The sequence below is a fragment of the Leptonychotes weddellii genome, chromosome 14 (genome assembly GCF_054177405.1).
Source record: "Leptonychotes weddellii isolate Sample4059 chromosome 14, ASM5417740v2, whole genome shotgun sequence".
In the NCBI taxonomy this organism is placed as follows: Eukaryota; Metazoa; Chordata; class Mammalia; order Carnivora; family Phocidae; genus Leptonychotes; species Leptonychotes weddellii.
In genome coordinates, this window is record NC_138382.1 from 77,873,264 (window position 1) to 77,893,866 (window position 20,603).

At 58.7% G+C, this 20,603-nt stretch overlaps 1 protein-coding gene across 4 annotated transcripts in view; it reads right to left on the bottom strand.

The window, feature by feature from the left end:
- SARDH (sarcosine dehydrogenase) overlaps positions 1-20,603 on the bottom strand; it is a 60,383-nt gene that overhangs the window by 15,314 nt on the left and 24,466 nt on the right. For 3 of the 4 annotated variants that reach the window (XM_081803899.1, XM_081803898.1, XM_081803897.1), the window contains exons 13-18: positions 19,867-19,950; positions 17,542-17,655; positions 12,476-12,614; positions 10,851-10,964; positions 5,559-5,706; positions 1,643-1,736 (exon numbers count right to left, since the gene is read on the bottom strand). In XM_081803899.1, coding sequence (XP_081660025.1) covers positions 1,643-1,736; positions 5,559-5,706; positions 10,851-10,964; positions 12,476-12,614; positions 17,542-17,655; positions 19,867-19,950 — 693 coding nt within the window. The remainder of the gene's footprint in view (positions 1-1,642; positions 1,737-5,558; positions 5,707-10,850; positions 10,965-12,475; positions 12,615-17,541; positions 17,656-19,866; positions 19,951-20,603) is intronic. The other variant, XM_081803900.1, reaches the window with a different exon arrangement.

Consider the following 20,603-nt stretch of genomic DNA (forward strand, 5'->3'; position numbering starts at 1 on the left):
TGCAGTCAGGGCCTGCTGGATGCCGGCCAGGGCCTGGGGTCGCGCTGTGCCACTTTCTCAAAACACCTACCCTCTCTGGTCCTGGCAGGCAGCTCTGCACCAAGGAGGCAGGAAGCAAGCTAGACAGAGGAACCCCCCCTGCCCCAGCTTCCTGTCCCTTAGCTCCCTCCGGAGAGCGAAGGCAGGAACAGAGCCCAGCCAGTACTCCCCTGCTCCAGAGCAGCCTTTGTCCCCCACCCTCTCCGGCAGCCCCCCTCGCAGACCTCAGCACACACTGTTGATTTGCTAACAGGACCCGGGCTGGTCCTGGAACTCCAGCCCCGCCGCGGGCCAGGATCCCCCTCCTCACCAACTCCCCTGGCACTTTCCCCACCAAACCCCCAGCGAACATGGAGAAGTGGGCAAGGAGAGGAAGCCCCCGGCCCAGCTGTCCATGCACCCGTCCCCTGACGGCCGCGTCCGTTTTATTGACATGTATTTGTGTGCTTTTCTGTTTGGTTAGCTGAAGGCCTCGGGCAGTCCCTCACCGTCTCCAAACTCGGTTTCCTACGTCAAGAGCGGCTGCAGGGCCTGGGTCAGCTCACCCGGCCACGACTGCAGACAGCCTGACCACCACAGGGATCATCACAGACAAGCAGTTCCCTTCCAGTGAGTCTGCCCTCTGGGGACACTTGCTCCCATCTGGACATATTTTTGGTTGTCACCACTGGGGGTGCTCCTGGCATGGAATGGGTGGAGGCCAGGAATGCTGCCAAACACCCTACGAGGCCTGGGACGGCCCCCGACACAGGGTATCTTCCCAAATGTCCACAGTGCCGAGGCTGAGAAACCTCGTCATGGAACCTTCACATCGTTGGGAGGATGACGTGGGCCATGCGTGTGCCGGGAGCTTGGAGCAGCGCCTGGTGCCCACAAGCCCCCGGCACATGGTGGCTGAGGGCACCTTGACCATCTGATCCTCCCCTTGGCCTCGGGGAGTCAGAACGGAGATCAGGATGTTTAACTTCCTGCAAGGACACGGAGGGAAGCGACGGGCTGACCTAGAGCTGGCCCCGGCCCGGCCCCTGGTCTCCGAGGAAGCTTCCAGCCAGAGCCGGGTCCAAGGGAGCCTGACTCTGTCCACCATTCCAGAAGCCTTGGGTCCCAGGATCTGGGCTTTCTGGGGCTGGGGTGGGGGGTGCGCACCCCCACCCCACGGAGCAGCCCCTCCTCCTCCCACACCCACAGTGCTGGGCGGGCAGGGCTGGGAGAACACCAGGGAAGGGCAGGCACCTCCTCAGAGGCACGGAGCTCCGCTGTCCCAGCCGTGTCCTATGTGGTGGAAGCCGTACACAGCACCCTGACCCCGGGGGCCTGTGCCTCCGAGGAGGGGGTGTGGCGGTTGGCTGTGCAGGTGGCAAGGCCAGGCTCTGTCCTGGCGGAAGCCTGGCAGCAAGGCCCCCAGCAGGTGCCGGGCACTGGGCACAGCACCGGGCGGGGTGGGGGGGGGGCCTGACTTGGACCCGTCAGCCTTCCGAGCTCCCACCAGCTTGCGGGCCGGAACGTCTAGTCCCCACCTCACAGTGGTGGCTTAGGGAAGTCAACAGACTGGCGCCCAAGTCCGAGCCGCAGGCACAGGAGACGGCAGCCAGGAGGTACTTACCAGGTGCCCGGCGGCTCTCACCAGCTTGTGGGTGGAGAACGGGAAAGCCTCATTGCTCAGGTCTGCATCAAGCACCTCCTGGAGAATGGCCCGGCTGTGAACAAGAACAAAGCCGGTTAGTCAGTCAGTCAACAAACGCTTGCTGAGCACTCCTGGGTGCAGGCCCAGGCCAGGAAGACGCTGGGGATACAGCAGTGAGCAGGACGAGTCCCTGAACTCGTAGGGCAGACTGACAAAAGGGTATTCATAAAAGCACACCAAGATGAACACGAGCCAAAAATACAGTCCACTAAAAAAGCCAGGAACAATGATGGGGGCGGTGAGCCCGGCCTGCGCAGAGACCAGACTGACATGGCTCCTGGGGCAGTGACCTAGCCATCTAACGCCCCCAGGTCCCACGGGCAGGAGGCTGGTTTGTGAGCTCCCCGAGGGCAGAGGTTGCTCTCCCACCCCCCACAGAATCCGGCTATCAGGCTTAGGAGTTTACCTGAGACCTCGCTGGGCCCAAAGCCCTCAGTATCCATGGAAACCCTCACTTCCAGGGCCCCTTGCCCCCTGGCCTCCCTCGAGGCCTTAGTTCACTCCTCGGCATAACACCCAGGTCCCCTGCCTCTGTTTAAGCCTTTGTCATCCTTCAGGTCTCGGCTCAGCTGCCACCTCCGCCAGGAAGCCCTTCCTGACTCCCTGAGTTTGGGCCAGGTGTCCTTTAGGTGGGTCATGAAGCTCTGACACATTTCCCGACAGGACACCTCTCACATGGATTGTACTTGCCCCCCCCCCCTAAACCAGGCGCCCTGTGACCACAGGGCTCCTATCCCAACGTGCCTGGCACAGAAGGGCACACGGTAAACAGAACTGATTGACAACAGCCCAGCTTTGTGCCCCAGGGTGGGCTCCCCGTTGGCAGGAGACAGCCCCGCGCAGGGGTACCAGCGGGTGCTGGGGCTGCAAGGTTCTGCAGCTCAGAAAGCTGCCCACCCTAATTCCACCCCCACGGTGCTGGAGCTGCCCACCCACGCCGGCTCGAGGTGCCCAGCGTGCTGCAGGCTGCCAGGGCCTTATGTAACACACACCCCCGGCACCCACGTGGCGCCAGCCCCCAGAGAACCCATCCCCAGTCTTCCAGGAGCATGTCCTCTCTGCAGCCCCGGGGGCGGCCGGTGTCTTCCTAGCCTGTGTCCCTGCAGGGGAAGGAGCCTGGAGTTGCCGCCCGGGCTCAGGGTTTGAAGGGGCTCAGCAGCGCTGGGGGTAGCTCTGGGCACCAATCTACTGACGGGGCGGGCACACAGGTCTGCTGAACGCGGGCTGGGGCGCAGGAGGCTGTCCCTCCACCGGGGAGGCAGCAGGTGGCGCTGGAGGGCACAGGCCAGAGACGCGGGTTCGAGTCCTGGCTCCCCTGACTCACCCCTCGCCCTCACCCCGTCCTCCACGGGGACAGTGATGCCTCCTCCCAGGGCTCTTGTGAGCCAGCGGTGAGAAACTGCGATAGTGATCATTCACTTCTGCCCGGTCTCCCCCAGCCACACATGGCCACTTGAGTTTAACTGAATTAAAATTAAATATTCAGTCTGGCCAGACACATGTCAAGGGTTCAGTGGCCACCTACAGCTTAGTGGCTACCGTACTGGACCACCCAATTACGGAACGTTTCCAGAGAGTTCTACCGGACAGCAGGTCACTGAACATGGCCCACGGTCCGGGTGCTGTCTTCCCACCGGACAACTCCGAAGGTCTAGCCCCACCGGGGGAGCTGGCAAGGCTGACCCTCGTGCAGGGACGTGGGGCTGTTGTTGAAGGAGGGGACACTCTGGAGCAGGAAGTTCAGGAATTACCAGGGGGATGAGATGGCTGTCACCGGCGCCCGCCTGGGGCTGCTTCTAACGAGGCAGAGGAGGCTGGCCCGTCCCCCCGGGGCCCTGCCTTGATCTGGCTGCCTGCACCCTCCCTCCCCTTCCCACCCGCCTCCCCCACGCTAAAAATAACCCACTGCCGGCTGAGGCGCAGAGGCAAGGGAGTGGAGGCTCCCCCAGGGACCGGCCAGGACCCCCGGCCCCATTCTGCCCACAGACGGGAGCCGGCCGGTCCAGGGAGAGATGAAAACCGCGCCACTGGATCTCCAGGTTCCTCTCCTCCCTTCCTGGCTCCACATGCCCCCACTCAGCCATCCCACAAACCACCCTCAAGGCCACCAGAAGCACCACGCTGCCAAACGTAATGGTCAGTTTCTGGTCCTCATCCCACTTGGATCCGCTGGCCACCTGGACACAGCTCAACGCTCCCTCCTTGAAGTCCCAGCTTCTCTGGTCCCTGAGGCTCCTCACACACCTGCTGGCCTCCTCCCCCGCCCGGCATCAAAGACCCCGTTAAAGTCCAAGTCCGACCATGTCTCTGCTCTGCTCAGTCCGCCTCACTCGGGGAAACAGCCCCTGGACCTACAGGTTCTCACCTCCTCTGCTCTCCGAGCGCACCTCCAACTGCCCTGCTCCAGCTGGCCTCCCTGCTTTTCCTCAGACACATGGGCACGCCCCTGCCACAGGGCCTTTGCACCTGCTGTTTCCTCTGCCTGGAACACCGTCCCTCCAGAGCTCCAAAGCTTGATTCCTCATTTCTTTCCTCCAGGGCTTTGCCCAAATGTTCTCTTAGTGGATGTTGGTCAAACACTTGACAGAAGCCGATCAACATTAAAGTATATGACCTACTCAGATTCTATACATTCGTTCAGCGAGCAGGTCCTGTCCATCTGCCGTGCGCCCCTAAGCAATGCCCACACAAAAACAGCTACAACACAGTCTGGGAGGGGAGGTTGGCCCGTCCAGGACCCAGCCGGGGAGCTGCTGGCTTGGTCAGCTCTAAGGCACCCGGGAAAATGGACCCTAGGGCAGGGTCTGAGCGTGCAGCTTGGGGCCCACTCTTCCCTCTCAGCAACCAGCTGTTCCCACCATTTTTCGGGAATACATCCTTCCTTGGACATGTGCCCTTCCTCCCCTGCCTGGACCTGCACCTCTCCAGTCTGGCAGGGTCCACCACTCAAGAGGCGTCTCCCCCGCGCCGATGCACACTGGGCTCTGGGGTCAGTGATCGAGCACCTACCTAGCTGTGCCACCCTGGGCAAAGATCTCTACCTCTCCGTGCCTCTGTTTCTTCACCAAAAAGAACAAGAACAATTAGAACCACCTGCAAGGGCTATTAACCGTAGTTTCAGGAGAGGTCGTCACAGGGTTTGGCAAATCACAGGTGTCCATTTGGTGGTTGTTAACACGATCATTCTTCCCCTCTGGTCCCCCACCCCCGAGTCCCTTCCCTGGAGCCCAGCTGGAGGGATCTTTCCAAAGCGCACAGCTGCTCGGACGCCCCTTTGCCTAAGCCCCCTCTGTGGCTCCACGCGCAGCCAGCATCTGAGGACCTCGCAGGCTCCGATTCCTCGTGGGCGGGAATGCAGCTCAGCAAATACAGAATGAACGAATGATTGGATCACCCATCTGCAGGCCTAATCACCGGAGGTGATCACGGAGGCTTTTGGGCCCGGGGCGCAGTGGCCTCAGGTCCATACTACTCTCAGCCCCAGTGGCAGGGAGAACCCCAGCATGGCTGTGCCCACTTTGAGATGGCATCAGTATCTCCCAGACTGAGTCAGTGACCCAAAGACACTCCCCCCACCCCCCCCACAGGCCCTTCTGTGACCCCTGAGCCCTCAGATGCTGAGTCACCGTATGGTTGAGTCTGACGCTCACAATACGGGCTTTTCTGTATTCTAGTGCTTTGAAAACGATTTATCTGGCATGGCATCTCTGGGTTCACCAGAGCACCTAGCGAACCAGAACATCCCATTCTGGACCCGCAGTGGTTCTGCCCGCAGGACCCGGTTGGAGGAACCCGGGGCTGGGTCCCAGGGGCTGTGCACCCCGCGGCTCCTCACCTGGCCGGGCCCTGGATGCTGATCATGCCCAGGTCCTCAGAGCCGTCGATGAGCTGGCACCGGAATTTCTGATCCTGCAGCACCGTGCTGATGTGAGCCCAGTTGTGCTGGGCCACGGCCCCGCCCACGGCCAGGTAGTAGCCATCCCCTGGAAGAGAAGCACCGGACTCAGGATGGCGGGGGCAGCGAGGCGTAGCCCGAGGCCTCTGGGTTGAGGAAATACTTGCTCTTTTCTGGAGAGTGAACCACACAAGCCAGAGCACAGCGACCCTCCCTGGGGGCCCTGGCTTCTCAGCAGGGGGCGGGGCTTGGAGGCCAGAATGAAGGACCCCGAGGGCTGCACGTGCCAAGGGAGCACTCCTCTCGGAGAGTCTGAGGCTTTCACCCACTTCTCAAAGGGCTCCTGATCCAGGAAAGGGGAAGAGCTCCCAACACCATCACACCACAGGGATGCTGCTCCGTCTGTCATCAGCGCTGGGCAGGCGTGGACCAGTCTCTTTTCCTCTCTGGCTCTCGTTTCACTCCATACTCCCCTGGCCCCTGATCTCCAGGTCCCCCCCTGGGCCATAGCAGGACTTGCTGGGGCCAGGTAACGCGCCGGGCTTTATAGGCAGTATCCCCTTGATTCCCAGGATGCCTGTGTGGCTCAGTCCATTAAGCACCTGCCTTTGGCTCAGGTCATGATCCCAGGGGCCTGGGATCGAGCCCCGCATCGGGCTCCCCGCTCAGTGGGGAGTCTGCTTCTCCCTTTCCCTCTGCCCCTGCTCGTGTTCTCTCTCTCTCGCTTACTCTCTCTCTCAAATAAATAAAATCTTTAAAAAAATATATCCCCTTGACTCCCCCTAGGAGGCTGACGCTTGGTCACCACCCCAGGGTTTCAGAAAAGGAGACTGAGGTTCATGGAGGTCACATGGTAGAAAATCTGTCCGGCTCTGAGTCCGTGGCCTGAGCCACACTGCCACCAGGTAGGGGCGAATGGAGGGCAGCCCGCCTCGGCCCAGCGTCCTGGGAGAGCCACTGCCCTGGGGAGCTGGGACCTGGGACAGCTGTGGGCCCATCACCCAGCCCCTCTGAGCCTCGGTACTCTCATCTGCAACTGAAGGTCGACACATCTCATCTGCAGGGGTGCTGTGCTGGGGCGGGCGGGCTCTCACTGGTCACTTCCCCCCATCTCCCGGAGGAACCAGGGGAGGTGGGCCTGGGGGTGGGGTCCTCCTTCATCTCAGCTGTCTCGGTACCTCCCTGCGCATCCTGCCTCTCTGCTTCCTTCCTCATTAATTCCGACAGGGTCCCCAGCCTCAGAGCAGTGGAACCGGGCGATCGCAGAGCTCCCGGCCGCTTCTCCATCTGCACAGTGGGAATGCGACTAGAGCTGGCCTCACGGGCCAGGTGGACACAGCCACCATGGGAGAGGCCCCCAGGAGTGGCCCAGAGCCAGGAGCAGAGCTGGTTCTGCCCTGGGAGGCATCCTCTTCCCGGGGTCCTGCGTGGCAGCTGCTTCTCTCGGCCCTGGACACTGTTGGCTCTGGGCATCGGCCCCCGCAGGCCCAACACCACCCCCGGACCCGGGCATAGCCAGTGGGCACCGGTGGAGATGGCCAGGGGGCTCCTGAGGCTGGAGAATCCTCCTAAGTGCCCTCCTCTGGCCCTTCCCAGGGGCTCCCCCACAGCTGTGGTACAGCCCCCCACCATAATTAAAAAGTAGGCATGCCTCACTATCCTTCTCTGGCCAGGGAGGGTGCCGCTGGTGGCCGAGGGCTGGGGATGCCTCTCTGCCTCTCCAAGAGCACCTGCTGTGGGGGCTCTCATCGGAGGTTCCTGGGCTGGGCTGGGGACCACCAACGGAAGGCTGGCACTGGGGCCCTCCTCCCTCTCCCACCCCACAGGGGAAGGAGCAGACGCAGGGCCTGTGGTCCCCACCGCCCTCCTCCCCCCCTCCTCCAGGTGAGCCCTGGGACATTCTTGACCTTGGCACCCCATGTGCTGTGTGCTCTTCTGCTCCCCTAATCCCATTGCCCCTCCAGATCCAACTCAGAGGCCTTAGCCTCCAGGAAGCCCTCCCTGAACATCAGAGCTGCAGGAACTTCTTGGCAAATGGCCAGGCCCTGGGGTCACCCGCGGCCCTGCTGTCTCCTTCATCCTCACATCCCAAAGCCGCCTCTGAGCCCCTTCTCTCTGTGCCCACGGCTGTGGCTCTGTTCGGGCTGCGGCATCTCTGGCTTCGATGGCTGGATCTGTCCCCTCCTGGCCCCAGCCCCCAGTCCCATGCCAGTCCAACCTCACCACCTCCCACCCTCACTCCCACAGCCCTCAGGATGGTCTCAAAGTGTTCCCCCGGCCTGACAGAGCCTGCCCCGTGACACCTGCCCCCTCACAAGGCACTTGGTTCTGATACCCTTGGCTCTACTCTTGGGCCAGGACACATGCTCATCCAGGCCCTCCCACTCACTAGTGCCTTGCAGGACCTGAGCCACTTCCTCATTTTCCCGGATCCAGCTCAAACATCCCCTCCTCTGGGAAGCCCATTTACCCCACCCCAACCCTGCAGAGCACCTCCACCACCTCCCCGCAGTGGCCTGCCCCCTTGCCTGTCCCCACCCCACGATCTCCCTCCAGCCAGGACCCTACCCTGCACGCACCTTTGCATCCTTTGGACCATGGGGCTGGGCAGAAAGGGCTGCTCCCCAAATCCCTGCCACCTACACACTTCGCAGGGAGGCTACCCCACCCCCAGGAGGAGCCTGTCTTGGGGAACATGTAAGTCTTGGCACCAGTCCAGCCTGGCCCAGAGGCAGTTCTGTGACTCACTGGCCTCAATTCTTGTCTGAGCCTGTTTTCCCATCTGTAAGATGGGCAGAGCCACACCGGCTCCTACAGGGCTGTTGAGAGCATCCACTGGATAAAAAAAATCTACTGGCCAGGTTTGATTACGTTTCCTCTCTTTCTCTTTTCTCTTAACACTGATGAGCACAAAGGGAGACAGAAGCCAAAAAGACAAGTCAGCCCCCAAAGGCCCCCCCACCCCATCCCTGGGCTGAGGACTCTTAAAGGACATTGGAATTGCGACAGTGTCCTCTGACCCAGCCTCCGACACATGCTGTGACTCTCTGAAGCCCCCTGAGGCCCCTCCCTGAAGGACACGAGTTCCTGGGGCCACCGGTGCCCAAGAGGTGGCGGCGGGTGGACCTGGCATTTTCTGGGCAGCTGTCCATCATCGAAGACCCAAAATGCTTGGTCCTGAGGCCACAGTCAGCCCAGCTCCAGGCCCAGCCCTCAAGCGGACGTGGCAGAGAGGGCGGTCAGCGGGCACAGAGTCCAGGGCTCGGCCTCCAGCTGGGGAGCTGGGGGCTGCAGATTGTATTTTCTATTTCTCAGTATTGTCGAAATGCCTCCTACGAGCACGTTTTCCTTTTGTGATATAAAAGATCAAGCAAGATCACGTTTAGGATTGACAGCTGCTTTGTACACAACCTTGATCGAATGCAAATCACCTCATCCTCTTGACTTACTGGCGATCTGATGTAACAGGTGTAATTAACCCCCGTCTGAAACGTGCATATTGAACAGACATGCATATTCATGGCAGGAATGGTACAGTTTTTCAGGCTGAAAATAAAACAAAGTCCGCACGCCGCCGCTTTCTCATGTTTGGCCATGTCCCCGGGCCCGTCAGCACGCTCCAGAGCCTCCCAGGATGTGACGCAGGCGTCCTCGTGCCTCCCTCGCCACGCACACTTCCACTGGCAGGCCGAGCGCCAACCCCTCCCTCCCTCACTCCCAGGCGAACTTGGAGGCACCAGACTCTAGGAAAAACACCTCCCTAAGCATCAGCACCCTTCCCTTCCCTCTGCCCAGAGCCTGCTCTCCCCCAGCCCGGGCAAGGACCAGGGCCAGGAATCCACCGGAATCATCTTGAAAGGCGTATCATGGGCACACCCTAGGGGCAGTGGCTCAGTTTACAAAGGGTTTTCACTACAGCTCCCCGTGGAGGGCACCAGCGAGGTCCCCATGCTCCAGATGGGGAAACTGAGGCTCGGAGCCATGGGCCACAGAGTCAGTCAGTGGCAGGGCCTGGCCCAGGATTTCCGTGGACCCTCTGCACCCTCACTGGGGTCCCTCTGCCCTGCAGCCCCAGCTCCACTCGCTCTGCAAGGATGGAAGCTATGTCTGTGTCAGGGCCTCCCCTCTGCTCGGGGGTGAGGGCCGCACAAAGCTCCCACCAGCCTTTCTCCAGCCCTGCTGACCTCTCCACCAGCTCTTCCCAGCCCCCTTTCAGGCCAGACGTCACCTCCTCCAGGAAGCCTTCCTCATCCTGGCTCAGCGCGCCTCCTTCTCGCTCCGCCCCCCTCTCCCAGTGCCCAGGCCAGAGCGCCCTTGCCCGCGCCGGGGACCCTGACCGAGTCCCCCGCAGCGTGAGCTGCATTTGTCGGCAGCACAGAGCCAGGCCCGGAGCCAGGGGGCTGCCACCAGCTTCTCAGAATGGGCCAAGCACGTCCAGCCTACTGACCCTTGCCCTGGATGGTGCAGTCAGCCCACGCACAGTCGACACCTTTCTCCTCTGCAAATCCAGCCTCTCAGAGGTGGCAATGGGGCCCCTTCCTGGAGAAGGAGGGTGCTTCCCGCTCTCTGCGACTCTCAGCCACCTCTCTTCTTCCCTATAGCGGAGACTGTCAACAGGACTAAAGATGAGATGGCTCCCGCAGGAACCAGGGGGTAGGGGCGGGGAGTTGAAGTGTTGGGAAGCAGATCTGGCTCAGTGCAGCAGTCAGTGGGGCTGTGCAGACAGGGAAGACGGGTACTGAGTTAACTGTCCCTGGAGGCATGCAAGCAAACCTGAAGGCACTGCAGAGGGCCACCCAGTAACAGCTTGAGCACTGAACCGCGTATCTTCTAAGGACCTGCCCCAGCCGGAGTTGGGGTTCAGCATAGATGAAAGTCGATTCCGCAGAGAGGCTAGTGGCAGAAAGGAGCTAACATCGCCCAGTGGGAGGCACGGCCTTCTCCCCAGCTCACTCTGTTCTGGGCAGACAAGCTGAGCACGCCCACGGTGTGGGCTCAGAAACACCACAGTACGGACAGGTTCAAGGACATAATCACGGAGTACTCACAGCCCAGCATCACTGCCCGAACAAAGCTGAACGTTCAGCCTGAACCGAGGCCTCTCATCTCCCCAGCCCTGACCGCTGCGAGCGCACTGGGTAATGGCAGAGCCGCCCGCACCCCGCTCCCCGTCCGGCCCGCCAGCAGCAGCTACAGGCCACAGCACGGCTCAGCCCACGGGGCATCGCTTACCTTCAAAGGCAGGGGCCAGGGCGGAGGCCTGGGGGCTGGGGGCCAGGCGGCTGACGGTCAGGTCACTCTCGGTGCCGCCCCTGTGGTTCAGCATGCAGGTGTACACGGTCGAGCCTGGGGGCAGGAGGAAGATCCAGAGCGTGTGAGCCACTCAGCTCACACGAGTCTGCAGAACCGCGTGACGGGGTGCTCTCGAAAGGTGTCTCCGCACAGTGACACACAGTGACACCACGACCCGGTGGCCCAGAGAGGGATGGGCAGGTCCCCCAGCGCTGCCATCCCCCGAGGAGGAAGGATCAAGAGTGGAGCTTCTTTCTTCTTGAAATGCCTCAAGCCGGGACCTGGACTCCCCTCATCCCACCCTCCCACACACCCACCACCATGCTGGAAAGTTCCTAGGAGCAGGGATCCTGTCTCACTCACTCTGGTGCGCCCCTGCTGGCTGAGCAGAGGTTCCTGACGTCAGTTGAATAAGTGACCATGCAGATGGATGAATGAAGAGGGGTGAAGGGGAAAGTGGATGGAGGGGTGCTGGGTAGGGGTGGGGGGCAGATGGCAGCATGTGGATCGGCAGGAGGTTTAGGAGGAGGTGAGCAGAGGGTACGTGGGTGTGTGGGTAAGTGGGCAGCTGGGTTGGCTGGCTGGGGAAATGGTGTAATGGGCCGAATTGTGTCCCCCAATATGATAGCTTGACGTCCCAACCCCATGAACGTGACCTTATTTGGAAATAGGGCTTTGCAGATGCAATCACATTAAGATGGTCATTATGGTGGGCCCTAATCCAGTATGACTGGTGTCCTTATAAGAAGAAGACGACGCAGGGAGAAAGAAGCCCGTGTTACATCAGGGCGGAGACTACAGGGATACGGCACAGCCAAGGAACCCCGAGGACCGTCGGCCCCACCGGGAGCTGGAGAGGCTGCTGAGCGTCCTACCCGTGGTCTCAGAGAGAGCACAGCCCTGCTGCCACCTTGATGATGAGCTTCTAGTCTCTGGAATTGTAGGACAATATGTTTCGATCATTTAAAGCCACCCAGTTTGTGGTGCTTTGTTACAGCAGCCCCAGGGCACTGATACAGATGGGGGTGGGTGAGTTTTTTAGGTGGATGGACACGTAGGTGGAGGGTGGGTAATAAAAAAGGAGATGAATATCCCAAATAGTACATGGGACACACCTATACAAAAACACTGTTCCTTCTTCACTTGAGACTCAAATTTATCTGAGCATCCTGTATTTTCATTTAATTCTGGAAACCCTGTTTGGGGAGAGCATTCCTATGGGGGTAACTAAATGGGCTCCACAGTCTCAGGAGACATTTACTGAAGGCCTGCTGCCTTGTATCCTTTCTGGAACAAAGTAAAGGAGAAGGAAGGAGGGAGGAGGGGAAGGAAGGGCAGGAAGAGGGAGGGAGGAAGGTGCTGGGGTCCTACGGGCTGGGACTTGGCAATGGGGGCAGAAGGGTCTAGATGCAGGGGCATGGGGCCAGCCTCAGGGGCAGAGCCATGAGCTAGAGGAGCCCAGAGTGGACGGGGTCAGCTTGCCAGGGTAGGTACCCAGGGCTGTGCCCATGGAGTTCTTCCTGGCACTGGAGTGGAAAAGGAGCATGGTCCTCTGGAGGTCATACCAGGGGGTCGGCTGACATCAGCAGAGAAGAGCCAGTCGGCAGCCTTCCTCGCATCCAAGCCCACCAGGTAGAACTTCCCGAAGTAGGACATGTTGAACACAGCAGCGGCCCCTCTGCAGGCTAGACACTCTTTCTTGATCTGAAAAGTTCCAGGGAGGAGGGATGCCATGAGGGCTCTGAGATGTGCGTCCTCGGGAGGATGGGGCGCTGGGCTCTTTGCCGCACACCTGCTCTGAGGCCCCCTTCCCCCTCGCAGCTGGAGCACACCATGCCCATTCTTCTCAAGCATAGGGAACGCTCTCCAGGGAGCTCATACACTATAAAAAAAGGCAGTACATTCAAAAGGATTAAGATCACACACAGCATGTTCTTGGACCATAATGGAATTTCATTAGGAGTCAATCGTAGGAGGAAAATTAGAGCGTTCACATATAAGTGACATTAACCCACACACTCCTGAATAACCAAAGGATCAAAGCAAACATTCACAGGGGAATTGGAAAATTCTTGGAGAAGGATGCCCGTGGAAATGTGGTACACGGAAATGGAGGGAACGAAGTCAGGGCCGTGCTCCCAGTGACCTCACACCTGCAAATGCCTCCATGGAGAAGAAGTTCTCAGATCGATGCCCGAGCTTCCCACTTGGAGAAAACTGGAAAAAGAAGAGTGAATTAAACCAGAGCAAGCAGAAGGAAAGACATGATAAAGACTAGAATGGAGATAAATGAAATAGGGAATAGAAAAGTTGAGAAAACCAGCAAAGGAAAGTTGGTTCTTTGAAAGGATCAACAAAATCAACAGACCTTCAGTTAGACTCACAAAAAAAAAACAAGAGAGAGGACTCAAAAGTTCTAAATTGGGAACTAAAGAGGGAACATCACCCACCCTACAGAAATAAAAGGATTATAAGGGGATACCACACATACCCATCCGACAACACGTGAGACAGGAAATGGACAAATTCCTAGAAAGACACAAGTAACTAAAGCTAAAGAAGAAATAGAAAATCTGAATAGATCCATAACAAAAAGAGATTGGGTTAGTAATTTAAAACTCCCTATAAAGAAAATCCCTGGCCCAGACGGCTTCACTGGTGAATTCTATCAAACATTAGAAGAAGAATTAACACCGAGTCTTGGCAAAACTCAAAAAAATAGAAGAGTAGGAAATACTTGTTCCATGAGGCCAGCATCACCCTAATGCCAAAATCAGACAAAGACCACCAGACAAAGACTCGTAAGAAAACGAAGCCAATATCCCTCATGAAAATAGATACAAATGCCCTCAACAAAATACTAGTGAACCAAATCCAACAACATGTAAAAAGGAATACACACCATGATCAAGAGGGATTTCTCCTGGGAATGGGAGGTTGGTTGGGCATCCCCAGATCAACTGATGGAATGTGCCATACTAATAAACACAAAACAGAAACTATGTGATCATCCCCATAAATGCCGAGAAAGTATTTGATAGAATCCAACATCCTTCATCATGAAAATATTCAATAATCTAGGAATAGGAAGGAACTTCCTCGACCTGATTAAAAGCATGTGCAAAAATTCCACGGCTGACATACGATAGCAGGGAAAGACTGAAAACGTTCCTCCTAAGATCAGAAACAAGACAGCTGTTTGCTACTTCTGCTCAGCATCATGCTGGAGGTTCTAACCAGGGCAGCACTTAGGCAAGAAAAAGTAATAAAAGGCATCAAGCTTGGAAAAGAAGAGTAAAATGATCTCTATTTGCAGATGACATGATCCTGCATATAGAAAACCCTAGGAACCCACTAAAAAACTATTACAACTAACAAAATAGTTCAACAAGACAGCAGGATACAAGGTCAATGTACAACAGACAAATAAAAACTATTGTTTTGTTTTTCATTTCACTGACGGTGGACAATCAAAAATGAAATTAAGGAAATGATTCCACTTAACATCATCAAAAAGAATTTACAGATACTTACGAATAAATTTAACAAAAGTGCAAAACTTGTACTCTAAACACTTGGCAAATATTTTTGAAAGAAACAGCAGAAGACCTAAATGAATGGAAAGACATCCCATGTTTACAAAATGAAGACTTGACTAGTGCTAAGATGACAATGCTCTCCAAATTGATCCAGATTCCACACAATCCCCATTAAAACTGCAGCTGGCTTCTTGGCAGAAATTGACAAACTGATCCTAAAATTCATACAGAAATGCAAGGGACGCAGAACACTTAAAACAATTTTGAGAAAAAAGAACAAAGCTGGGAAACTCAACGCTTCCCAATTTAAAGATTCACTACAAAACTACTGTAATCAAGACAGAGGGGCACTAACACAGGATATAAATATAGATCACTGGAATCTGGTTGACAGTCCAGAAATAAGCCCTCATGTTTATGGTCCACTGATTCCCCACAAGGATGCCAAGGCCATGGCAAGGCGGGGGGAAGCAACAATCTTCAAAACATGGTACTGACAAAGCTGGACGGCCACACGCAAGGAAGGAAGTTGGAGCCCTTCCTCACACCACATACAAACCTTGGTTCACGAACACTGTTAGTATCTACCCATGAGAAATGAAAACCGAGGCGCACACAGACCCCTGTCCACGCACAATCGTAGCGACACTATTTACAGCAGCTGAAACGTGGACATAGCTCGAGTGTCCATCCACAGATGACCAGACACACTGCAGTATATCCATGTAATGGAATACTCGTGATGCACAGATATGCCCTAGAACGTGGATGGACCTTGAAAATACTGTGCTGGGTGAAAGAAGCCAGTCACGAAAGACACCACACTGTATGAGTCCCTGCTCTGAAATGTCCCAGTGAGGTGAACTTGTAGGGACAGAAGTAGCTTAGTGGCCGCCCGTGGGTGGGGACACGGTGGGGAGAGGGTGGGGGGCGGGGGGTGACGGCTAGCGGGCCGGGATTTCTTCTGCAGGTAGACAAAGGTGTTCTAACATCCGATGGTGGGGACGGTGCTCTGCCCAGGAGTCCACTAACAAACGTGGAATTGTACACTTGAAAGGGACGGGCTGTATGGTATGTGAATTCTAGCTCAATGAAGCTGTTCTGTATTTTTAAAAAGAGAGCCCAACAGCCCCGCTGATGGTCTACAGATGCCCCAGCCAGGTCCTCCAAGCCCCGTGTTATCCGTGTGTTTTTCTCCTTGGTCTTCCATCACCTCACCCCTGCTTCTTTGCTCTGAACCCATCACCCAGATGCCAAGCAGAGGCACCAATCTTATTGTTATGACAGAAGAGAAAACTGTAGCAGCAAAGCTACCCCCCACCGAGCACTCACTGTGGGTCAGGGACCTGTGTGACCTCCCCCCACCCCGCGGTCCGTCCACCATCTCTGACAAGGAAACTGCCGCGAGCCACCTCGCGCTAAGTGCCCTTCGAGGCCCGGGGAGGGGACAAGGTTGGCGGCGGGGGGGGGGCAGGGGCTCCCCAGCGGGAAGACCACAGACGTGCCCAGGGCCAGGTCTGTCTAGCGGTGTGTGTCTCGCCCAGCTCCGCATCCAGTGGCGCCGCGTGGGTGTATCGGAGTGAGTGGTGAGAGTATTTACACCAGGGAAACCAGCCAAGGACCCGATCGGGCTTCCCCGGGAGGGCTGGCACCCCACCCGGGCTGCACCACTCCCGAGCCCCCGATGCCGCACCTCTACCCCTCTGCAGACACCACTCCCCTCTGTGGAGCTCCTGCGACCCGTCAGGCGCTGCGGGACCCTCGCTGACGCTGCTGGGGCTGCAGAGCAAAACCCAAAACAGTCTCCAGGCTGACTCTCGTCTCCCCGGACTGGGGAGGTTGCCAACGTCGAGAACAAGTGCGTGTTTCATGCTTCGGGACTGTTCAGACGTGTTTGTGGAGGCTGGATGAAGCCATCAAGCCAAGTTGGCATCCCCTCCGAGCTCCCACGTCCCCAAGGGCCAGACGTCCTGCCGGCCCTGAAGTGCCAGACGGAGCCCCCTTCGCTCCCCGAGAGGCAGCGCCAGGGACTCCGGGAGCTTCCGGACGCACGCGCCTTCTGCTTCCATTTCCCAAGCCCCTCCTCCGGTGCCTTCACCAGGAGAGCAAGCCTGGGGGAGATCACGGGACCACTTGCAGCATTTGTGAGGCCCAGTGCAAAATGGAACCGTGGGCCCTGGTTCCGAAAGTATGAAGAGTTTCAAGGTGGCGACAGCAGTGTTAATCCCGGCGCAGGGCCCTTCTGAACCAGGGCCCCAGGTGACCTCAGAGGCCACACACCCAGGAAGCTGGCTGGCTGCCTTCCTCCTCGCGGCTGCTTCCCAGGCCGCCCTGGGCCGGGCACCTGCAGGTGGAGGCCTTGGCTTCACGCCCACCTCAGGGGGCGGCTAAGGCCGTGCTCCCTCTCCCGGGGCAGCCATGAGGACACAGGCTGGGCCATGTTCTACTGGGTGATCCCTTTACCAAATGGCTGGGCCACCCCGCATGGCAGCTGGTGTTGTTTTCTGTAGACAGTGCCCATGAGAACATCTCTGCGTGGTGCAGACTGCAGAGGGTGGCCGGGCCCCAAGTCCTTGTCACCCCCACCCCGGCAGCAGTCGGGAGCCAGGCACTCGGGCCGGGGCAATGAGTGGCTGGGGTCACCGTCTGACCAGCCTCACTTGCCCACTTCCGGAGCCAGAGGGGCCACACGCAAACCCCAGACCACAGACCCTCTGCTTGTCCCCTGGAGGGGCCGGTCTGGGATCTCTGTGTCCCAGATCTGCTGTGTGAGAGCCACAGGTAAAAGCCCACCACGCTGGGCCTGGAGGAAGGAGCTAGTCACTCACAGGGTCTCATGAAAGCTCCCCTCAGAACAGCTCCAGGGCAGGAGGGATGGAGGCTCAGAGAGGGCAGCCCCTGGCCTGGGGCCACACAGCCAGCCCCAGCCCACCTGGAAGCAGTAATACTGCCCTCAGCCTAACCGCGGGCCAAGCCCTGGTACAGAGGAGGCCGGGAAAACATCACAGATTCCTCCTCAAAACGGAGTCAGTCAAGCACGGGGGCCTCCCCCGTGCTCCACCAGGGATGGGGGCAGGGGACTCGGCACTGACCACATTGTGGTGCGGCGGGAAGTCGAACGTGTACTCGTCCCCAAGCAGGCGGCCGTAGGCATGGTCTCCGTGCGCCTGGTGTCCATAGGCCCCATAATAGTCGTACTGCAGAACCTGGGAGAAGACACCGTCACGGTCCTCCTACTCCTCCCTTCCCTCCGTCCCTCTGTCCCTCCCTACATGCACACGTGCGTGCACACACACACACACACACGTGCGGCCCGGCAGGCAGGGAGCTGGGTCCCGCAGAGGCAGAGATGGAGCGGACGATCTGGCCCAGCCTCACCGAGCTGCCCTCTGGAGGGGTGTGTTGTGCGTGCAGGGGCAGGGGGAAGGGACGGGGCTCAGGCCGTCCGTAATCCCTTGCACAGATGACACCTTAACGGCCGTGGTGGTGTGTCTGAGAGCCGGTAGAGAGTCTGGGCTGTGCTGGTTGGGGCCCAGGAGGATGGAGAAGAAGTTGGGTGGACCCAGGGAAGGGAGAGACGGGGTTGACAGGGAGGCAAGGGGGGCGGTCACCAGGGACATCAGGGCCACCATCAGGGCTTTTGAGGCAAGGCTAAGGCAGCAGGATAAGGCCCCGGCACCAGCCCACTGAGGGCCAGGGTGACGGGGCTGGGGGCCCAATGCCATTGCCATCCCAATCAGGACCACGCCCTGCTCCAAGGGCCTCAAGCTTCTAGGGAGGGAGATCCTTTCTACAGACGGGAAACTGAGGCAGAGAGGCTAAAGCTTGCCCAGGTCACAGGCAAGGACCTGACAGGCCTGGCATAGACCTGGCGGCGGGTGGGCCCCAGAGGCTGGTTCCTCCACCGCCATTTGCCTTGGCCCGTCCTGCACCTGTCAGCAGCGTGGAGAGGCCCACAAGCCAAGAGGCCCTTCCCCACCTCTGCTGCTTCTGAGGGAGCCAGTCAACTGTCACCTTGCAGCCCGGCCAGCCCTGCCCAGCCTCCTTTCCCAGGCAAGAGCCGAGTGTGAGGTTCTGACTGCACTGGGCCACTCTGCTGCCCCGAGCCCCACTCAAGCCCTGGCATCTGGGAGGGGCCTCTGCAGACAGTCTTCTCCCTGCCCTGCAGGCGCGGCTCCCACTGGCCCCTGAGACCCCAGAAGGGACATTCCAGCTCGCTGCAGCCTGCCCGGGCATCCGGGATTTGGGGGATGTCTTATCACCCCGTGCCCTAGACACCCAGGATGGCTCCCAGGTGAGAGGGTGCAGAGCCTGCCCATCTCCAGCCCAAGGGAATGTTCCCGATCCCTGCTCCAGTGTCCTCTGCTCTCCCATGGATTACAGGGGACAGGGGCTTCCAGGGACAGGCCAGCTGGGATACAGAGGGCTCTGCTCAAGGCCCATCCTGTCCTGGTGGCCCCAGCCTCTCAGCCTCCCGGGCACAGGCTGCTCCCCCTGGTGTCTTAGAGAGCCTGCCTCCTCCATCCGCATGGGTTTGTCTGTCCTTCCGGTGATTAGGACCTCAAGAGGAGCTCCGTGCTCCTAGGCAGAGAGCAAGGGTCTCTATAGGCCGACTGGAGAAGGGGCCAGGACCGAGGAGCCTGAGAACACTGACCTCTGGGCATTAGTGAGCTCTGACTTCTGCCTCACTTGCCCCAGGATGCCCTGGGACTGGCCTTGGGCCGAGGGTTGCTATGGAGATGGGAGGTGGATGCACAGGAAGGGGACTGGTAAAACAGAGCAGCAGGAGAGGGATTTCAATTTGCACAAATCTGGATCAAATACTATCCCCCTGATTGGGCTGAAAGCATCACAGTGCTGCTCCAGCAGACCCCAGCCCCCGAGTTTCACAAGCAGGATGGTTTGGGTTCTTTTCTGACAACCCCAGGCCCATGGGAGGCACTGGGGGGCTGCTGGGGAGCCCCCAGGAGGGCACCCAGAGGCCAGGAGGCTGTGAAATCCCAACTTACAAACTAACATGAAATGCCTAATTTGGTGCTAAATCCTCCTACTAACATAAAATAACAGTTGCAGTTGCCAAAAATATACGAACAAAATTATGAGAAGATGCACTAATTTCTCCTACACGGTGGGGGGGGGGGAGGATCTTGTGCGCGGCCCCCACACTGTGGAACACCAGCTTTCCCAGGGGCCCCGGGCTTCTCTGAGCCCTGGAAGGCCTGGCCGCTGAGGCGGTGATTGACAGCCTCGGGGACATCTGCAGGGGAGGGGTTCCGTGCTCACGGGCAGATCGGCAGGGGGCTCAGCCTTCCTGCACACAAGATGACTCACCGTCCCACAGGCCCCACCTTGGGCAGCAGGGGCGGGTGGGGTGGGGGACGGGCACAGAGGGGGGCCAGGCCCGGGTGCCTACTCACCGGAGCTGTGCCTTGGGGAGTAAACCATCCGGGCCGCTCCCAGCCCTGTCGCTCCTGGAACACACAGCCTTGTGAAAGTAGCTCCTAGGTAGGGGTGGGGAACAAGCAACCTTCAGGCCGGGCCAGACTAACCCCAGGCAGGGCAATGAGTGACCCCCCAGGGAGCAGAGGGCAAAGAGGTCCTCGTGCTGGGAGCCAGGACCCCACGCCTGCCCCAGAGCCCCGCCCCCAGCTCCCCCTGCCCCACTCCAAGAGTCCCCAACCTACTGAGACACCTGCTAGGGACAGAATTGCACCCCCCAAATTCCTATGTTGAAGCCCTAACCCCCAGTGGGACCTCATTTGGAGATAGGGCCCATGAAGAGGGGGTTAGGGTGGAGTGAGGTCACGGGGTGGGGCCCTGATCCCAGGAGGGCTTGCAGACACAGGACGGCAGCCCTCCAGCAGCTAGGCAGAGGGGCCGCACCTGGAGCTGGGCAGCGGGCACCTGGCTCTGGGCGTCCCAGGCTCCAGAACCGGGAGAAAGGAATTTCTACAGTCTCAGCACCCCCTGCCCCCCCATCTGTGCTGCGTTGTCCGCTGCTGGGACAGACCGGCAATCTCCTTCCTAGGTCCCCCTCATCCCCCGAGAGAAGCGACAACAGGGACACAGTGGGTCTCTGCACACCCACGTTCACAGCAGCCGGCAGGTGGAAACCACCCAAGTGTCCACCGGCTGACGATGCGTCGGGTAACTA